This window comes from Opisthocomus hoazin, chromosome 5 (genome assembly GCF_030867145.1).
Source record: "Opisthocomus hoazin isolate bOpiHoa1 chromosome 5, bOpiHoa1.hap1, whole genome shotgun sequence".
NCBI classification, from domain to species: Eukaryota; Metazoa; Chordata; class Aves; order Opisthocomiformes; family Opisthocomidae; genus Opisthocomus; species Opisthocomus hoazin.
The window spans coordinates 8521795-8539130 of record NC_134418.1 but is presented as its reverse complement, the minus strand read 5'-3'; the positions used below and the strand labels follow the sequence as shown (position 1 = coordinate 8539130).

Genomic DNA, 17336 nt, shown 5'->3' with positions numbered 1-17336 from the left:
ACATAAAGACTCTACAAAATTTATGCTGACTACCTACATTTGATACCTATATTTAATTTGTATCACTAAAAAAAGTGACTGTAGCATGTGCTAGTCCCTTACATGTCTGTGTAATATTTATACAAAAATAAAAGGTTACCTTTTACTTTTAGAAGTACAGGAATGTACTTCTCCCATGAAGTTACAATACATAGTTCCAGCACTACACCTTATTACACAGTAAAAAAAAAATATATATATATTTTAACAGTAGTATCTGGTATGGTTTTTCATACAGTTTTTCATTCACACTGGGAGGTGAGCTAATCATATATCACTCCATCAATTTGAGTCCTCTGATTAAGTAAAGGCTGACCTTCATAACCAGATCTGCATTAGCCGAGTTTATCCAGACATTGAAAGGGACAGTATCACTATCTGAGCCTAATGCTGCTACAGAAATCTTCTTCTCTAGGTTCAGTTCCAGTCAGCTCAGGTCCCTGCTGCAACAGGAGCTCTATCGCTGGTGCAAGGGAGGCACTGGGAATCATCAGGGGAGGAAACAGAGACAAGACTATCCCCTTTTGATTGCTGCTTGTGTTTAGACCATCTTAAAGCCAAGCATAAAATCACCACCAATATAAACAAACTGCTTCCCTGTTCAGCTCCCACAAGTAGTACAACAGCAACCTGTACAAAACAACCACCTGCTAGCAAGTAGCTTTGGTAACTACATCACTAAAATATCTGGTAGAATATAATTTTCAAGGTTACAGGAATTGTAGAATGGATTAAGTAATTTTAACATAAGAAAAACCAAATCTGGTGCCTTCTTAACTCATGGATAACCGTAAGGAAACTCTGCAAAGTACCTACTCAGTTTTTCATTCATCTTAACATAAAATGAAAGGTTTGCAGCTTCAAAGACTGAGGTGCGATGAAGCCAGCAAAGCTACAAGCCAAGTGATGTGAAGTCACATTTAGAGCCTGTGCTCAGACAGGAACGTACCCAGAGCAGAGCTCCCGAGATATTTTCCGTCCCTAAAAGCAGGAAGAAACCCCTCATTTTTATTGTTAAAGAAGAAAGCAGCTGCTGTACAGCCACTGTCAAGGCTACAAGTGTTACCCTGAAGAGCCACTATGCTCCAACCACCCCTCCCTTCTCTCTGGACTAATCCTTCTCCTCCACACACTGCTCCCTGCACACCAGCCCAAATGAAACTGTTCAAAGCCATTGTTTAAGGCTGTAGTGAGGTCCAGGACTGCGAATACCTCTTTCTTTTCCCCTCCACAGAGCAGTCTTTAGGTCTTCCAGCGCTTTCCAGCTAGTCCAAGTTATTTATGAGACGAACAGCATTCCTATGACACACTGAAATATTTTAGGCAGCATTTTGAATTATTTAATTCCTTTAGGATTCAGAGGCCTATACATGACAGAAGCTAAGTTTTAGAGCTGCAGGGAAAAAATCTTACTACCAGTCATCTTCTTTATGAAATTTTAAGAAATGTGATTTTCATCTGAAATGCGATATAACAAGATTCCCATTAGCACTCATTCATGCAAAAAAACTCCTATTGCATTTGATGGATTACCACCTATCGCTTCGACCAGATCAAACTCAAGCTACTACACCTTTCTATCCATCACCAATGCATATATGCCCTGTCTCATGACATAGTCTGCACGCACGCACACTGTAAAATCAGTAGCTAAACTGCAGCTTTCTTCAATGATCACATTTATGAATGAATCCAAACTGCACATTTGTTAAAATTATTTCAGATGCTGTATTTTTAACAGCTAAATATACATCTCAAATAAACCTAATTTTCTATGCAAGACACACACAACCTTACGTATATTCCTGACGGTGGATTTTAGGCACAAAGATATCTTCAGATGTGAATATATTTAGTCTAATATTACTGCATCAACTAAATTTAAATGCTTTAGTATGTGTTCCAAGCCTGAAACCTTGCTTCCTTTTCCATTTTTTAGATACACATTTAGCGATGTACCTTTATGAACCTCATAAATACATTCAGTTCACTTCAATATACTGTTTCCCCTTGCAAGGTAGGATGGATAAAAAGCAGGAAGCAAATTTATATCTACTACGTACAGAGCACACACTGCTCAGTATTCATAGATGAATCAAGGCAGATGACCCTTCGGCCTGAAAAACTTAAATACTTAACATAAGGGTTAACCTGCTGATAGAGACATCCTACTTTATTTTACACTCTATTAGAAAAGCTCCAAATTGCATTGTGCGACCTACAAATCAGATAGGGATCAGAGGTCATCACAGTGACAACTAGGAATTCACAGCTAGATATGCATAACAAAATATTTTTAATAACTCTGTAACAGTGACAGGCTGCATAGCCAATGCAGAGCATAAAATATACCACAGCTCTAGAAAAGAAAAGAAAAAAGAACCTTAACCATCACACTAGCTCATTAGACACTTTAACAAGAGAGTACTGTTTTGAGGGTTAATTTATAAAATTAGTGTTTTGTTTTAGATCAGTCCTACATCCTAATACAACTTAACAAAACTGAAAAGCTCTATTAGCTGAAAAGTGATTACAAGAGAGACATTTCACATATAGAAATAATTATCATATGACAGTCAAAATGGGTGGGGGAAGGAAGAGGAAGCATAAGCATCTGTATGACTTATTAAATATTTCGTGTTTACTTTTAGAGTTCTAGCTGACCTGTTTTTTTGACAAATACTAGATAGACCAAAAAAAAATTTAAATATTGCCTGCACTACTACTTTGACCACAGAAACATTATTAAACTTTATTTACTCTGAACACATTATATGCTAATGATGTATACGATCTGATAAAGGACATTTTAGGTGTAATGCTGATTTAGTTCTACAACATTCCTACATTTCTCTTAAATTTTAGAAAACATACTAACAATCAACATCAAGTTACTATTCAAATCTCAATATTAAATGTTTCTGGTTTTCAAAGGCCAGCTTTGTTAAGAGTTAGGGTTTTTGTTTGTGTGCAATTTAAAAGCATCACCTGGGGAAAAGACTTCTTTTACAAAGTCATCTCTTGCTCCTTGGTCTGAGTATGTTTTAGCAGATGTGGGTTCAGTCATGGTGAGGGATCACTAAGGACAACTAGTTACCCCCCAGAAACAACTTCTCTAAAATGAAGAGCGGAGGAAAAAGGGAGAATGTGAGTAGAAGATGTTACAGAAAGCAGTCAGCTGGACTGGATCCTCTGTGGCTACAGAAAAAAGTAGAAAGAGAAAATATAGCCATTGCTTTTGATCTAAAATTCAAGTGTGAATTTTTTTTTACACCAGGCACTAACTTAAGTAAAATACAGACTTATAAAACGGTTGGTTATAATGCTCCTAAATCGTTAGTAGAAATAACTCATTAGCATTGATAAAATGCCAAGCTATAGTTGAAGATATGGAAAAAAAAAAAGTCAGCAATAGTCTTGCAGCCAAGTAACTGGTAGAGCTCTTGGGTTAATTTATTACATGTTAAAATTTTAATCTTTTTATGTATTAAAACATTTTAAGACTAAATTATGACCAGCAAATATTTAACTTGTAAATATAATTTGTAACAATTTTATGACATTATTCTTTCAGGAAAAAATGTGACTTGTATTGCAGGAAGGTTTCAGGATCAGATCAGGTTATGGACAACACAAGGACAGCCTTCTCCAAATCTAATTATTAATGGCATTATTGAATTCAACCAGATGTTTCACATGGATAAAATTAGGTACACGAATAAATCAAGATCCAAGTGCATGCTTAGATTTGACAGATGATAAGAAAAGGTGAAACAAAAAGTAGTGAAGACATTAAGTGAAAAACTATACATCCCTGGCTGTTAATATAACTTGAAATTAAAAATTTAAGGTGTAATAGGCCTGTTAAAGGATCACTCTGCTGACAGACAAATGAGCAGGATGTTTCTCACATCACACTGCCTACTAACTTCTATCTGTCCAAGTTTTAGCCAGCCTGAGTAGTAAACCATTTATGGCTTCCCAAAGGCAATTACATAAGAGATACATATATTCTCAGTGTACAAAATACAGCTAATGAACTACACTTCTATTAACAATGAGAGACTTCAAGTATTATCCTAATGGATAATCCTTTATGGAAGTGATGTAAATGAATGGTAGTGTGCATGATTTAAAATACAGAACACACTTGTCCTCTCACAACTTTTAAAACAGCAAGATCATTTGCATCTGATCAGCTGCAAACCAGACAAGAAAAAAAAAATCTAATAAGTTAAGAAAAGGAGTAAGACAATAACAAACGAAACTATGTCTAATCAGCAAAAAATATTTTCAAAGAACATTTTAGCCACAAGTAAATGATTCCTACAAAAGAATTAAACCTCTGGAAACAGGAATTTCTATCTAAACACCAGTCTCAGCCAATAACTACAATTGTACTTCTATAATAAATCCCCTAAATAGTGTCAAGAATTAACTCTAAGTGTCTCCGGTGTGTTGCTGTTGTAGGAAGTTTACCTGGACGCACAGCCCGAAATGCTGGCAGGCTTCGGACGCAGGCGGTGCAGACCAGGCTGCCCAGCACGCAGCGTGCACTCCCTCTACTGGGCACTGACATTCTGCCGAGCCGGCACTCGGAGAGAGCAAGCGCCGGGTCCGAGCATCCAGGCATCGGGAAATAAAAGCTCTTTTACACCTTCTGCCCTCTTGCCCTAGATTCAGCTAGAACTATTGTTTATACTCTTAAAATATATTTCCTATCAGGAACCGACACCCTATTCACACCCCAAACAATAATCTAACTACAGCAAACTTGTCCAAGCACACAAAAACTCCTTTGCCTTCGACCAACACAGCAAGACCATCATTTTTTGTCCATCTCCACATCCTTAAAAAAATAACAGGTCAGGAAGAAATAGCTTGATGAATTCTGATCTGCTGGGGGCACAGCAATGTGAAGAAAGAATGTACAGTCTGGGCAGCTGCGATGTATTAACTTTTACGAAATTGCTGCAAGGGATTTGTTTTTCGACAGTGAAAGGATAACCTTTGTTGGTTTTTTTTCTCCCTCCTCTCACAGCTCCTGAGAGGTAAGAGCAGAACAGTGCCACAACCTACGGTTGCAGGGCTTAAGTGTTACATAAAAATGATGGCCCTCATCATAATTCAGGCTTTCTGATGGTTTGAGGTCTTCACCGTCACGGAGGAGAAAAGAAAGAGGTGGTCATACCTCATGTTACTATAAACCATTTCAAGTCGAAGTGTTTCACTGTATAAAGTTCTGTGCTTTCCTTTGTGACTTTGTATGAGAGGAGTTCAGCAAGCCTACAGAAAGTTCTGTAGTTTGCAAAGCAGTGGGGCTTTTACATTTTTCAGTAAAGGCAAGAAAAACTTCAGAGAAGAGAATTTGTTCTAGTGTTCTAATGTGCTCTGATTGCCTAAGGTTGCTGCCTTGCAGATTAGTGCTCCTTAATCTGGAAAATGAAGTCAGAAACAATGAAAAGCACAGAGGTGGTAGTGAGGATGGCCAAAAGCAGACACCTTCCTGCACCAACCAAACAATTCTTCTGTGAGGGCGGGCCAGGTAACCACCACCGTCTTCCTCTCAGTGTAATTTACACCCAGCTACGTTGCTGGTGTATTCATACTGAACCATAGCATCAAGAATTACTCCAAATATATACGCCTTACTTGCACCTCAGCCATGCGCAGATATAACTGCTCAGCTAAACAAGAGTACCAATGACACAGGGCAGCAGCAGGGGCCTCCAGGACCTTCCCCCCCTCTTCTAAGTGTCAATTTAAACCTCTGTGGGATTGAGAGGTGTAGTAGAATTCACAGTAACAAATCTCCAGTTTCACTGCCTCTCGCTAAGCCCTTCCTTTTATCAACATTCATGATCTCAATCTGAGAATGGGTAAAACGTCTAGTCCCTCATCCTCAGACAGAACAGAAACAAAGCACAGAACAGATTAAAAGAGGGGAAATGAGAGACCACAGAAGCATGGAGAATGAGCACAAAGAAAAAACAGAAAGTCTGAGGAGAAAGTCCAAGTCCCCAGCCAAGTTTCCAAGTCCCTATCATTCTGTTCTACATTTGCTGACAAAATAAAACCACTTTCTCCCTGAAGGTAATGCTTGCCTGTGGTGCAGGATTGTAATTACACTCGAAATGAGCCAGCACACAAACAATTCACCTCCACATTCTCCAGCTAACAACATACGCACCTCTGACTGCAGTCACTAGTTTCCAGGAAAACCGCTATCCTAAACCAACATAGAGATGTCACAGATCAACTACAAACCAGACAACTTACATGGGACCCTCTGCACTCCGACACTTTATTTGCATTCTCTCTCTGCTTACTAGCTGCACCCCTTCGTTCCTAGCTGCGCTCATCTCCACACACGAACGCGTAACAGCACTCACTGACTCCTGTGCTAACACGGAACAGCCCTAATGCACCGAGCTCTGTCAGGACAGGACGGCTGTGAGCCAGTGCTCCGAAGGACAGACTATCAGCACTTCTTCTCTCAGCTCTAAAAATACAGAAGACAGCAAAACTTTGGCATGGCAAGAACTGCAGCTCCAATGACACAAGCATGTACAGACAAAAGCAACAACACAACACAAGCAGCAATGCTAGATTAAAGAGCAGCTGCATGCAGTGTTCCACATGCTGACAGGTAAATATCTGACAGAGGGAGATTTAATAATCATGGTCTAAGAGATGCTGTTTACTTTGTTCTATCAGACTCATTTTACTGTGTTTTGATGTTTCAATAGTCATTTGACATGCGAATAAAAGATAATTTATACAGTTTCCTTCTGCAGTACAAAGCTCTCTACGTTCAGGTTAGAAATTTCGTGTTAGTGCTGAGTTACTTTAAATTTGGTTATTTTCCACTGAAGAAAAATCCCAGGAATAATTATATATTATTTTCAATGCTGAAGTTAATACTCAGTCTGCATCGCTTCACTTTGAATGTATTCTTTGTGAGCACTGCTATGCATTTTCCTTTTTCTTTCTTCCTTCTAATGATGGAATTTATTAGCTTTCAAACCTTATATAGATAGCATTGATCAATCTCCAGAAGTGGTAACAATACCACTTCAAACACACACACACACACACACACGCATGCACACACACACATGAAAATCAAGGCTTGAATGTCCTTTATATCTTGCAAGAAATATAGCAACCAATATTCCATGCAGAGGTGCAGCAAATGAAGTCCTGTCAAGCAAATGGCAGGAATGACAGCAGATGTCTGGATTCCTTCATAGCTGGTTGCATAAAGGTAGCACACATATTTCACTGGAGGAAAAAAAAAACCTCTGACAAGATAGTCTTTCAATAGTTTTCATTCAGAGTTGGCATTTTTGACTGGTGTGGTACATCAGTAGGTATTCAGGTGATGAACCAGATCAATCTTGATAAGGCTTCATTTGCACAATGAAAGCAAAATCTACAGCAGTCAGTCATGGCTAAACGAGGCCACCACAATTTCGTCCAAGGTATAACGTCCAGTCAAATTCTTACAGTCCAGTCATAAATCAGTTTTTACTCTGCACCCTGACCCAAAACACTTATTTTCATGCCAAGCTATACAGTAATTCTGTTTGATCGCAATGAACAGAAATCAGTATTACACAGCTCTGCTTTTTAGCTACATAAAGAAGCTACAGACTCCTTCTTGGATCTGAGTGAAGTATTTGATCTTTCAGCCTCCACTTATTCACAAGTTTTACCTATTTCACAAAAACTGTCATAGGCAGCTAGTCTTTGTGAAATATTTTGACGCTTTTAAGCTTTATATAACAACTAATTCCTTTAAGTTATCCTCAGTCACATTATACGCTCACTAGAGAGAGTAAATGCTCCGAAACAGAGACGCTACTTTCCTGAATCATGGGACAACAGCACAGTTGTAAAAGAACATGAGTTATACAGTGTTTACTGAGAAGTATGCAGGAAAAGAGCAGAGGACATAACAGCATTACACATGAAGAAACTAAGGGTAAATAAAACCTGAACTTAACCACTTCCCTATCCTAAACAACAACAGTGCTGCTTTTGATGGTTTGGTCTAATAACCAGGCTCCTGGCATACTACACAGGCGTTTGGTGCAACTTCCTCAAGTGAAACTACAACCAGCTGAATCCGTGTATCAATAAAACTTGGGCTGAAAAGTTTGCCATGTTAAGGCTTAAGAGAAAGTGCATTTTCTGTATACAAGCTAAGCATTATTAATGGTCCTCTCCAGTAATACACAATTTTAAGAGACTCACCACTTTTCTTCTTCTCTCTTTAAAGGAAATGTTCATTTCCTTGTATTTCTTCATAGCAGTCTCCAATTTATTCTTGAGATCAATGGCACATCTTAGCCGATCATCATTTATTCCTGCTCTGGTAAATAACTGCAAAGCAAGAAATCAACATTCTTATCCTTTTTTCTAGATACTTGAGCCAAAAAACATTTTCAGTTTTCCTTCATAATTAATGAAACATTGTCACAAATTCCTTTATTTTACAAGTAACAATTAGTGAAGCCACTTCTTTTCTGATCTGGAATATAAAAGCTAATAGCAACTATTGAAAACAAAAAGAATGAACAGCTGGTATGAACACCTCGGGAGAGTGTCCTTCTGTGGGCCAAATTCCATGCACGAGGCTCCTGAGCAGGAATAGCGATCGACAAAAAGGACCTACTGTTTTGCTGACACAGACAAGTCTGACAAAAGCAAGCCGTGTTTTAATTTAACCCTTTGCAAAAAAGCCCCATTTTACTATATCTTAAAAAAAGGAAAAAAGAGTATGACTGTAGCTAGCATACCTAATGCTGAGAGCCATCAAACAAGTTACGTAGCTCCTGTAGTCTTTGTCCACCCCTACCGAACTAGAAATCTTTTCTATTTGCACTAATGTTTCTTCAAGATTAATCTCGTTTTTGCTCACTCCCCCTCCAGATTTACTGTACCCCAGTCCTTGCTCCTCCATCTTTTTCTAAGTAAAATGAAAAAAAAAAAAATTGTCTCTTTATCCCACCTGAATCCAGGACTGCACAGAAGGCCAAAACTTATTTTTGAGGAGTCTGTGAGCATCCATGACATTGTTTATTATGGCAGTATTATCTTCATTCTCATGCACTTTTATATCTGCTCAAAACAGAGGAAAAAAAGGAGTTAGTGCACCATGTTTATAGCATCTTCACTACAGGAGCTAAAGAAGGTAAGCAGAAGTAGATGTGAACCTTTCTGAAATATCTGATCACTTCAGGGAAAGTTACAAACATGAGAACGTTTCTCTGTTCAGTACTAATTATTCCACCATTATCCACACATTCCAAGAAATCAGAGGAAAAGACGAAAAGCTTTCAGTCCAGTGATGACAGAAAGAGTTGTTAAGCCATCACTACTAAGGAACTGCCAAATAAACCACAGACAAGTGCAGTCTTACTATTTACATTACACCTTGTCCTAACTTCAAATAAACTGGGCCTTATTGTACCAGTTACTGCATATTCAGCGTAAAATAATCCCTCCCCGACTGGCAATAGGGACTTCATTGTCAAAGCAGCCAAGTATGCCACAATCCAGGTAAAAATGGTACTCTTCACCCTTCGGTCATTCGTAAGTCCCACGGATACATTTTCAATTCCGTGGTCTGTCAGCACAGAGGTAGACACCTGCCTTACTGGCTGTTTGCACATGAAATTCTATTAGGACAGGATTTGTAAGAGACTGCACTTAGACTTCCAAAATGCAAACTGTCCTAATTTTTCTACAGGTAACTCACAGTAGCAAAGTTATATTAAAAAAAGGTACAACCATAATCCTTCAGACTTCCTAGCAAAGCTACTTACTGCTTCTTGCAAGTTGTCAGTAGCAAGGAAAAAAAAAGTTTAAGAAACACTCAATTTTAAGATTTTTAAATTAGCAGCTTACACCCCAGCTATAGAGAGAAAGAAGGAGGCGAGTAGCGAGGCGTATGTGAAAGAAAATTATCCATGGTAACCAGATTTTTATTATTTTTTTTTTTAACCACAGGCATCTTATTCTAGGTACTATGAAATGCTGCAATGTGGTTACAGCAACTAATACAGAAGTTCTGTCTTTAAAGGTAATTAATAAAATCTGTTAATCACACACAAGGACACCCAAACCTAAGAATGGTTTCTAGATGAACCAGAAACAGAACAGAACTCCAAAATAAATCAAAGTGGTGTCTAGGAACCCTAGCATTTAAGACATAGGACAAAAACCCACAACTACAAAGCACTTCAGACAAACGCTGCCTTCAGCTATGCGTGAAAAAATTTTCCAGATACCTGTGGAGATTTCAAGGGCTAGAGTGTACTTATGCGAAATAAGTCCATGGTTCCTCACAAAAGTCTGGTAATCCTCATCATCCAGAGCCGGGACACCAGACTGAACTCCCGAGCATGTGCCTCCATTTAACTCTTTTTGCTCAGGCTTCTCCTGTTTCTCATCTAACTCTTCTTTTTTATCAGTTCTAACACACTGAGAAACAGAAAGCAGGTCCTTGCTGCAGCATGGCTGTTCATCATCCATACATCCAAAATAGGACTGGTTAACTTCCATTCGGGAGGACAAGCAGGACACAGGTCTATCCTCATTAGCAGACATTTGTTTGCTGGGTTCCAGTTCCGTGCTGTTCACAGTGAAGTTGAAAGGATCGGGCATCAGAAGCTGGAAACAGTTTTCCATCTCTGTCAGCGCATCAGCAATCTCTTGGGACATTTCTGTCAAGACACGCTTGTTTTAGAATATTGTTCAATACTGTAAAACACTAATGTCTCCTAAGCAGACACAGATTTACAAAACAAATATGACTGCCAAAGGGATAATCTATTTATTCATAATCAGTGACAACTTAGCCATAAAGATCTCTCTCTGCTGCAGAAATACTCCTTATAAAAGTGACAATAGTTTTCTTAAGCTGGAAAACTAGATTTTCCTGAACAAGGAATTTAGAATTAGCGTTCCTCCTTTCCCTATCCTCTCTAAAATTTCACTATGCAAAGACGACACAAGTGCTTCAGAGTCTGAAGGAGAACAAGGTTCAGTGAGGATATTCTTAGTAATGTTGGTGGGCGTTCGCTCTACAGCCATGAATATTATAGTTGCTTGTAGGTGTAGCCATGAATATAAGCTATTGCTCAAAAAGAAGCTATCAGTAAAAGTGACTTTAAGAAGGTTAAATCTCTTTAAAATTCCACCCTCACGCACAAAAACGTTTCCAGCATGCCAAATAAATGCAGAAACAATTGGATGCATTGCATACACCACGGTAATTTAATTAAATAAACCTTTGTAACTGGAGCATAATATACTTACTATCCCTGTTGTTCTTCCGTATTACAGAAATACATTTTCTATCCACATATTGCTTAGAGATTCAGCCACCAGTCAGGTTCATTTTTTAGCAGCAGTATGATACTTTTCACAGATATCCTACACTGCATCCAGGATTCCTGTGCAGACCATTGCCTATACTTCTGGAACACAATGACTTTATATACAGTACAATTAAGGTCATCAGCCAACAAAGTATTGAGAAGTCTGGGCCTAGTCAATGACACAGAAATTAAGCCACTAGCCCTGAAAAGTCTCATGATACACTCGCTTCAGGTTATGCATCCATATTTTACTGAATTACATACCAGACCTTTATTTGCTTTCTTTTTTTTTTTTTTTAATAAATAAATCTCATCATACTACCTGAGCTCACAGGACTGTCACTTGTTTCCCCTGATATTCTTTAGGTGAGAGAGACAAAGGGTCAAGCTCTAACAAATGTAGTATTCCCACCCCCTCTGCTCAGCTGTTATTTGGATCATTATTCTCTTAGAATTTGTTTTCTATAACCTTGAAAAAGGTTGCTTTAAAAATGAGAAAACAGCAAACCACAAAAAAAACCAATGCAATTCACCTGCCATTTCTTTTTCAGCTTTTTTTGCTTTTTCTTTGTAAATGTTATCCAATCGTTTTTGCTTCTCCTCTTCCCTCCTCCTTTCAGCCACAGTTCTGGCATGCACATCTTGAAAATCCACCTAAGGAGGAAATGAAGAAAAAAGTATAACATTCCTTGTAAGAAATATATAGAAAATCCATTTCCCAAGATCCTTATCTGTGGTGAAAAATCCTCTAACATCAGTGATCAGTCAGGAGCTCAGCAGTGCTTCCTTTTATCTCTTCTCCTCCTAGAATCAATAGCTACAGTAATTCCGAGCGGAGTTTTTACTTCTACTAATAAGGGACTGCTGAGAATCAATGGCTTTCAGAAAGGAATCATAAGGCAGGAAAACAAAATGCTTGGATTTCCACTGCTAAACTGTGGGAATAAACTAGGCTTTGGGAGACCTCTGTCAGTTACTGGAGACACGGAGTTCGGGGGAACAAGCAGGAAGAGACTACACAGGGTAAGTACTCAAATTAAATGAAAATGTCACACTGGGTCTACCACTAGTAACAGAAGTTTAGGAAAATTTGTAAGCACTATAACCATAAGTATACTTATCACTTACTGAAGAACTTCATAAGCAAGGAAAGTAGGAGAGAAGACATTCAAACTCATTAAAAAAGACCAAATTTTGGATTTCACAATTACATTTGTTGGATTTGGGGATTGAGGGAAAAGTTATGAGAAAGTAAAGTGAGACTGAATGATAACCAAAATGTAAACATAAAAGAGTGATTCAAAATACTGTTCCTTCAAACATTTGCAATACTTTTTTGTTTGTTTGTTTGTTCATAGAAGGGCTTGAAAATGTAAATATTTTTCATTTCTGTTTTAAGGAAAGGCATCTTGAATGTGTTACGGCATAAAGAATCCCCTTTGAAAAAGAAACACACTATTTCTTTTTGATTGCTACCACATAACTTTCATTAACTTCAATACTACTCTGAGTGCTGAGCAAGCCCATACTTTGCTGCTAACAAAGTCTGCAGGCTCTCTGGTGCTGTGCCAATATCACAAGCACCCACTGAACGTTTGTCATTACTGCTACTAATAGATGACAAAGCTTGTCAACACACAGTAATGGTTCCCAGATACCAACATCCTACACCAACGTTGAGGAGCCACACAACAGTGTGACAGTGAAGTTGAATCTCACCTATGAGGAGCAGGTCCAGGCAACACTGAGATCACTCTATGCAGGACAAAAGTCTCACTTTCTATCTAGTCCTAGATCTCTCCTGTGGTATGTAAACAGACACTAGCCACGGGTCGAGCAAACCAAGTACATCCTGCAACTGAAGTCTGCATATTTTCTGCACAATCAAGTATTTTGTTGGTCTCAAAGTTACAGAAACTTGTTCATATTTGTTCAGCACTAAGCAAGTAGCTAACTGCATTAAACACTATGGAAGTTAAAAAAAACAACAATGCTTGAACTTGAGCTTAACCACTTGCTAAAATGTCTTGCTATAAAAGTGTTCCTATTGCTGAATAATCCCTACAGCATGCAATGCCTTAAGGCTTTTACAAGTATTATTTATGCAAACACTTTAAAGAGTTTTTTTTTTATATAAAAGCATCTAGGAGCAAAAGCATACTTGAGCTTTCACTGAAACTGGCATGGAGAGCCTCCATCAGTTCAGGAATAGAAGCACACTCACTGAGCTGTATTACTGGGGACTGGGGGGCAGAAGGAAGGTAGGGAAAAGAATTAGTTTCACAATGAATAGCAGCACACGGATCACCAGAGTGAGCTTTTTTGGTTTTCAGGATCTGATTTTTCTACCAAGTTTGCATACAGTAGGAGGAGAAACAGATCCTCCCAAAGACCAGCATCACCAACAAAAATGGAACAAAGATATAGACCCCAGGAACTACAGCTACCGTTTCTAGGCGGTCAGACTGGATTTGCACAGAAAACAAGAAATTAGCTACAGTTCCCCAAATCACAACTGCCGCCACATACCAGAATACCTATCGGAGCATAATTTGCCCGTTCTTTTCCCTTCTCTGCCCCAAAATGACCAGCCACGTGCTGCTCCCCTGCATCATTTCATGCTTCAGCAGTTGGCCAGACGCCCCTCTTGCACCATCTGCCAAACCGTCACGGCCTGCCATTGATAATGGGTGCACACCACACATTAGGTATCTATCACCAACCAAGTCTACAGCACACACAAAGCTGCGAGTGCCCAAAACAGGGCACAGCAGCCTCTTCCAGCAGCCTCACAGGGTCAGAATAACTCAGGGCCTGAGTTACAGATGTGCACATGGACTCACTACCTGGTGTCAGCACTAAGTCACAGACTTGGTCAGAACCCACCCAACCCCTTTCAGGCGACACAGACTGAGACTGGAGTTATGTTCTGCCCTGGTATCAGTGCAAGCCATGTGAAGCCTCTTAGCACTGGTCTGTAGTTATGGAACTGGATTTGATGAGGTACAAACAACGGTTCTTGATTTAAAGGGTGTAAGCAGTGGGCCTAGACAGCTACTGCAACTTCTGCAAAAATACTGGAGTACAGCTGTAATACACTCTGCACTGATCTGCTTAAAATCCTCTTCACTCTGATTTCAGCTCGCTCTGTAATTCCATGTATGCATTCCTCAGATACAAAGGTACTATAATACGACTCTATTGCATAAAGACACAAACATTTGGAAATATTTGAAATATTTTTTCTGTTTTTTTTTGGTAGAGGGGTTTTTTTTGGGTTTTTTTTTTTAAGTTTGAAACAGGAGCTTGAAAACAGTTATTTTCAGATACACTGGAATACTATGTGTTCTCAAACACTTTTGTAGATATAACTTTGACATACTAACATGAAAACAGTGGGCAGCTCTCCACATTCACGTCCTAGAAGGGCAGCAGTCGTCATCTTCTGTCTAACTGTAATTTTGGTGATGATAATCAGGAAAAAATCCAGACGCAGCTAACACTCCTCTCTAGTAGCCCTACACTACTGTGCCAAACCTGTAATACAGAACAGCAGACAAACTTTACTCCTCAAAAGTAAAAATGCCTCCTCAAACATTTTGGTTGCTCCTCACACTTCAAGCACGAAGCTGGCAAAAGGTCAGTTCGCTCACCTGAACTCTTTACATACAAGAATCACCAAACTACCCAAGATTGTTTCTGTTGGTACTAATGTTTCCAGCAGCACTCCAATTTAGCTGCTCTAGAAAACAGTACAACCAACCTTGCCTGGTGGCTTCGTATCACAAACACACAGAGTGATCACCCAGTCATAACTCGGGAGCAGCCATTAACCACGAGAGCACAGACCAACGTGCCAAACTCCAGCAGAATTGCTGTACGCTTGCGTATTCAACCTGTTAAATTTGCATTATGCCTTAAAGCTCCCCCGCTTCAGTCTTGCACTTCTCCTTGTCAGTTTTGTTTAGTGTTTTTTTGTTGTGCTTTTACGAAGCAAGACAATAAGGGAGGATTCAGAGACAACCACCTTTTGTGAGCACATGCCAAAAATCATATAGAAAAAGAACACAGTGCAATAAATAATACAATTAGGGTACACTATTAGCTTAGTATGGAACCAGAACAACACAAATACATCATGTATCGCAAAGATTTTTGATCTACTGCTCGGAACACTGAACAGGAAGAGAATCAATATGTTCATTGAAAGCCTGATATTAGCAGTGTAATAGTGTGAATGCTAGAACAGCTTTCCTAACTTTGTTGTTTGCACCTCAGAGAAGATACTAAAGCAGAAAAATGTTTCAAACACAGTAACTTGAAGCTTAGAAGGGCGAGCTAAAAGCAAGTGTTTACATACAAGAAATTCTCCTCAATAAAACTTCTTGTATGACTCACAATAACGCTGCAGCTGAGGGGAGCTAGCACCTACACTTACCGCCTCTGTTGTACAGCGAAAGGGAACTAGACAGTGCGCACACAAATCAGGCTAGTTTAAACTAGCCTAGAAAGACATAATAGCTGACTATCCTCAGCTTAAGGTGTAACTATTATTCACCTTCTAAAAAGGATGGACTTTGGGGTGTCAGGTAGGAATCAGTGGGTGAAAACTTACTGGTGAGCAGTACTTTCTGCACTGTGAGAAAAGATGAGCTGAATTCAGCTCTCTGTATGAGCCTGCAGTTTTTAAAACTTTACAATACTGCAAGACGAACAAAAAGTTTGGGGTTTGTCTTTCAAAGACCATGCTCAACAGGACGTCTCCTAAAGACTACGTCACTTCCAACAGCTTTCGTTTTATGTTTATTGGTTTCCTCGCTTTAAACGTCTCCTAGAGATCATCACCTAGAAACACACACAGAAGTAGAAACAGAGAGTACCTTCTTATTCTGTTTTAAGAAATGGTATCCCAGAGCAAGCTTCTTGTAGGCCTCTCCGTATTTTTCATGCCAGTCCTGCACTGACTTAATGGCCGCTTTCCTCAGTTTCTGCGCCACCTCTCTGGGCGGGGGAAGGGGCTGCTCGTGGTCTGTCCCCACCGTGAGCTCCAAGAACTCTTGGAAGTTGGAAATGATCAGCGTCCGGAATTGATGGGACCGGGTGAACAGCTCCTGCACAATCTGGAAAGTGGAGAAGCGCACCTCAGCGTGCCCCTCGTGGAGCCGCGTCGTCAGCAGGTGGTAGGCATGGCTGACGTGCTCCTCCGAAGACCTGGGTGAGAAGAAGCGAATCCAGTAAGCAGAGGGGGAACTGCTACGAAAGAGGTTTAGCACCTAAACCCACAGGTTATTTATTTAGGTTAAATTTTAAACCAAGCAAGCCGCTCCCAGCTCATGGCGCAGGCCCCAGCGCGGGCCTCGGGGGCTGCTCCCGCCGCTGCCCGGCGCCGGGGGAGGCAGCGAGGCCCCGGGGGAGGCAGCGAGGCCCGGCCCTCACCTCACCTCACCTCGTCCCGTCCCGTCCCGCCGTACCTGCAGATCTTCTTCAGCTCCCTCAGCCGGCCGGGCTCCAGCCGCGGCTGCCCCGAGGTGGTGAGCTCCTCCACCAGCTCGGCCAGCCGCCGGTCCATCCCCGCCGAGCCGCCCGGGCAGGCCCTGTCAGGGCCGCGGGACCCCGCGCCGGACGCTGCCTCCTCCCCAGCACCAACCACCGAGGTCGCTTTAAGCTCCCCGCCCCCTCCCCCCGCCTCGCTTCCGCGCCGTGACGTCCAGCGGACGTCACACCAGCCGGAAGCGCGGGCTGAGGAAGGCGGGGAAGGCCTTAAAGGGACCGCGCCTCGCCTGGGCGGGGGGTGGGGTGTTAACCCCTTGTTGCCCGCAGGGGGCGCAGGGGCGGGGCCCAGGGGCGGGGCCGCGCCAGCGCGGGGAGGTGAGCGGCCTCCACACGGTCCTCCCCCCCACCCGCAGC

The 17336-nt window shown here is 40.7% G+C and overlaps 1 protein-coding gene across 3 annotated transcripts in view; it reads right to left on the bottom strand.

The window, feature by feature from the left end:
- UVSSA (UV stimulated scaffold protein A) overlaps window positions 1-17075 on the bottom strand; it is a 60421-nt gene extending 43346 nt beyond the window's left edge. For 2 of the 3 annotated variants that reach the window (XM_075420352.1, XM_075420353.1), the window contains exons 1-6: window positions 16901-17075; window positions 16310-16640; window positions 11963-12083; window positions 10338-10772; window positions 9056-9165; window positions 8299-8427 (exon numbers count right to left, since the gene is read on the bottom strand). In XM_075420352.1, the coding sequence (XP_075276467.1) occupies window positions 8299-8427; window positions 9056-9165; window positions 10338-10772; window positions 11963-12083; window positions 16310-16640; window positions 16901-16998 (1224 nt within the window). In that variant the 5' untranslated portion in view covers window positions 16999-17075. Of the gene's footprint in view, window positions 1-8298; window positions 8428-9055; window positions 9166-10337; window positions 10773-11962; window positions 12084-14815; window positions 14967-16309; window positions 16641-16900 lie in introns of those variants that run through there. The other variant, XM_075420354.1, reaches the window with a different exon arrangement.
- Between the last annotated feature and the right edge of the window lie 261 nt (window positions 17076-17336).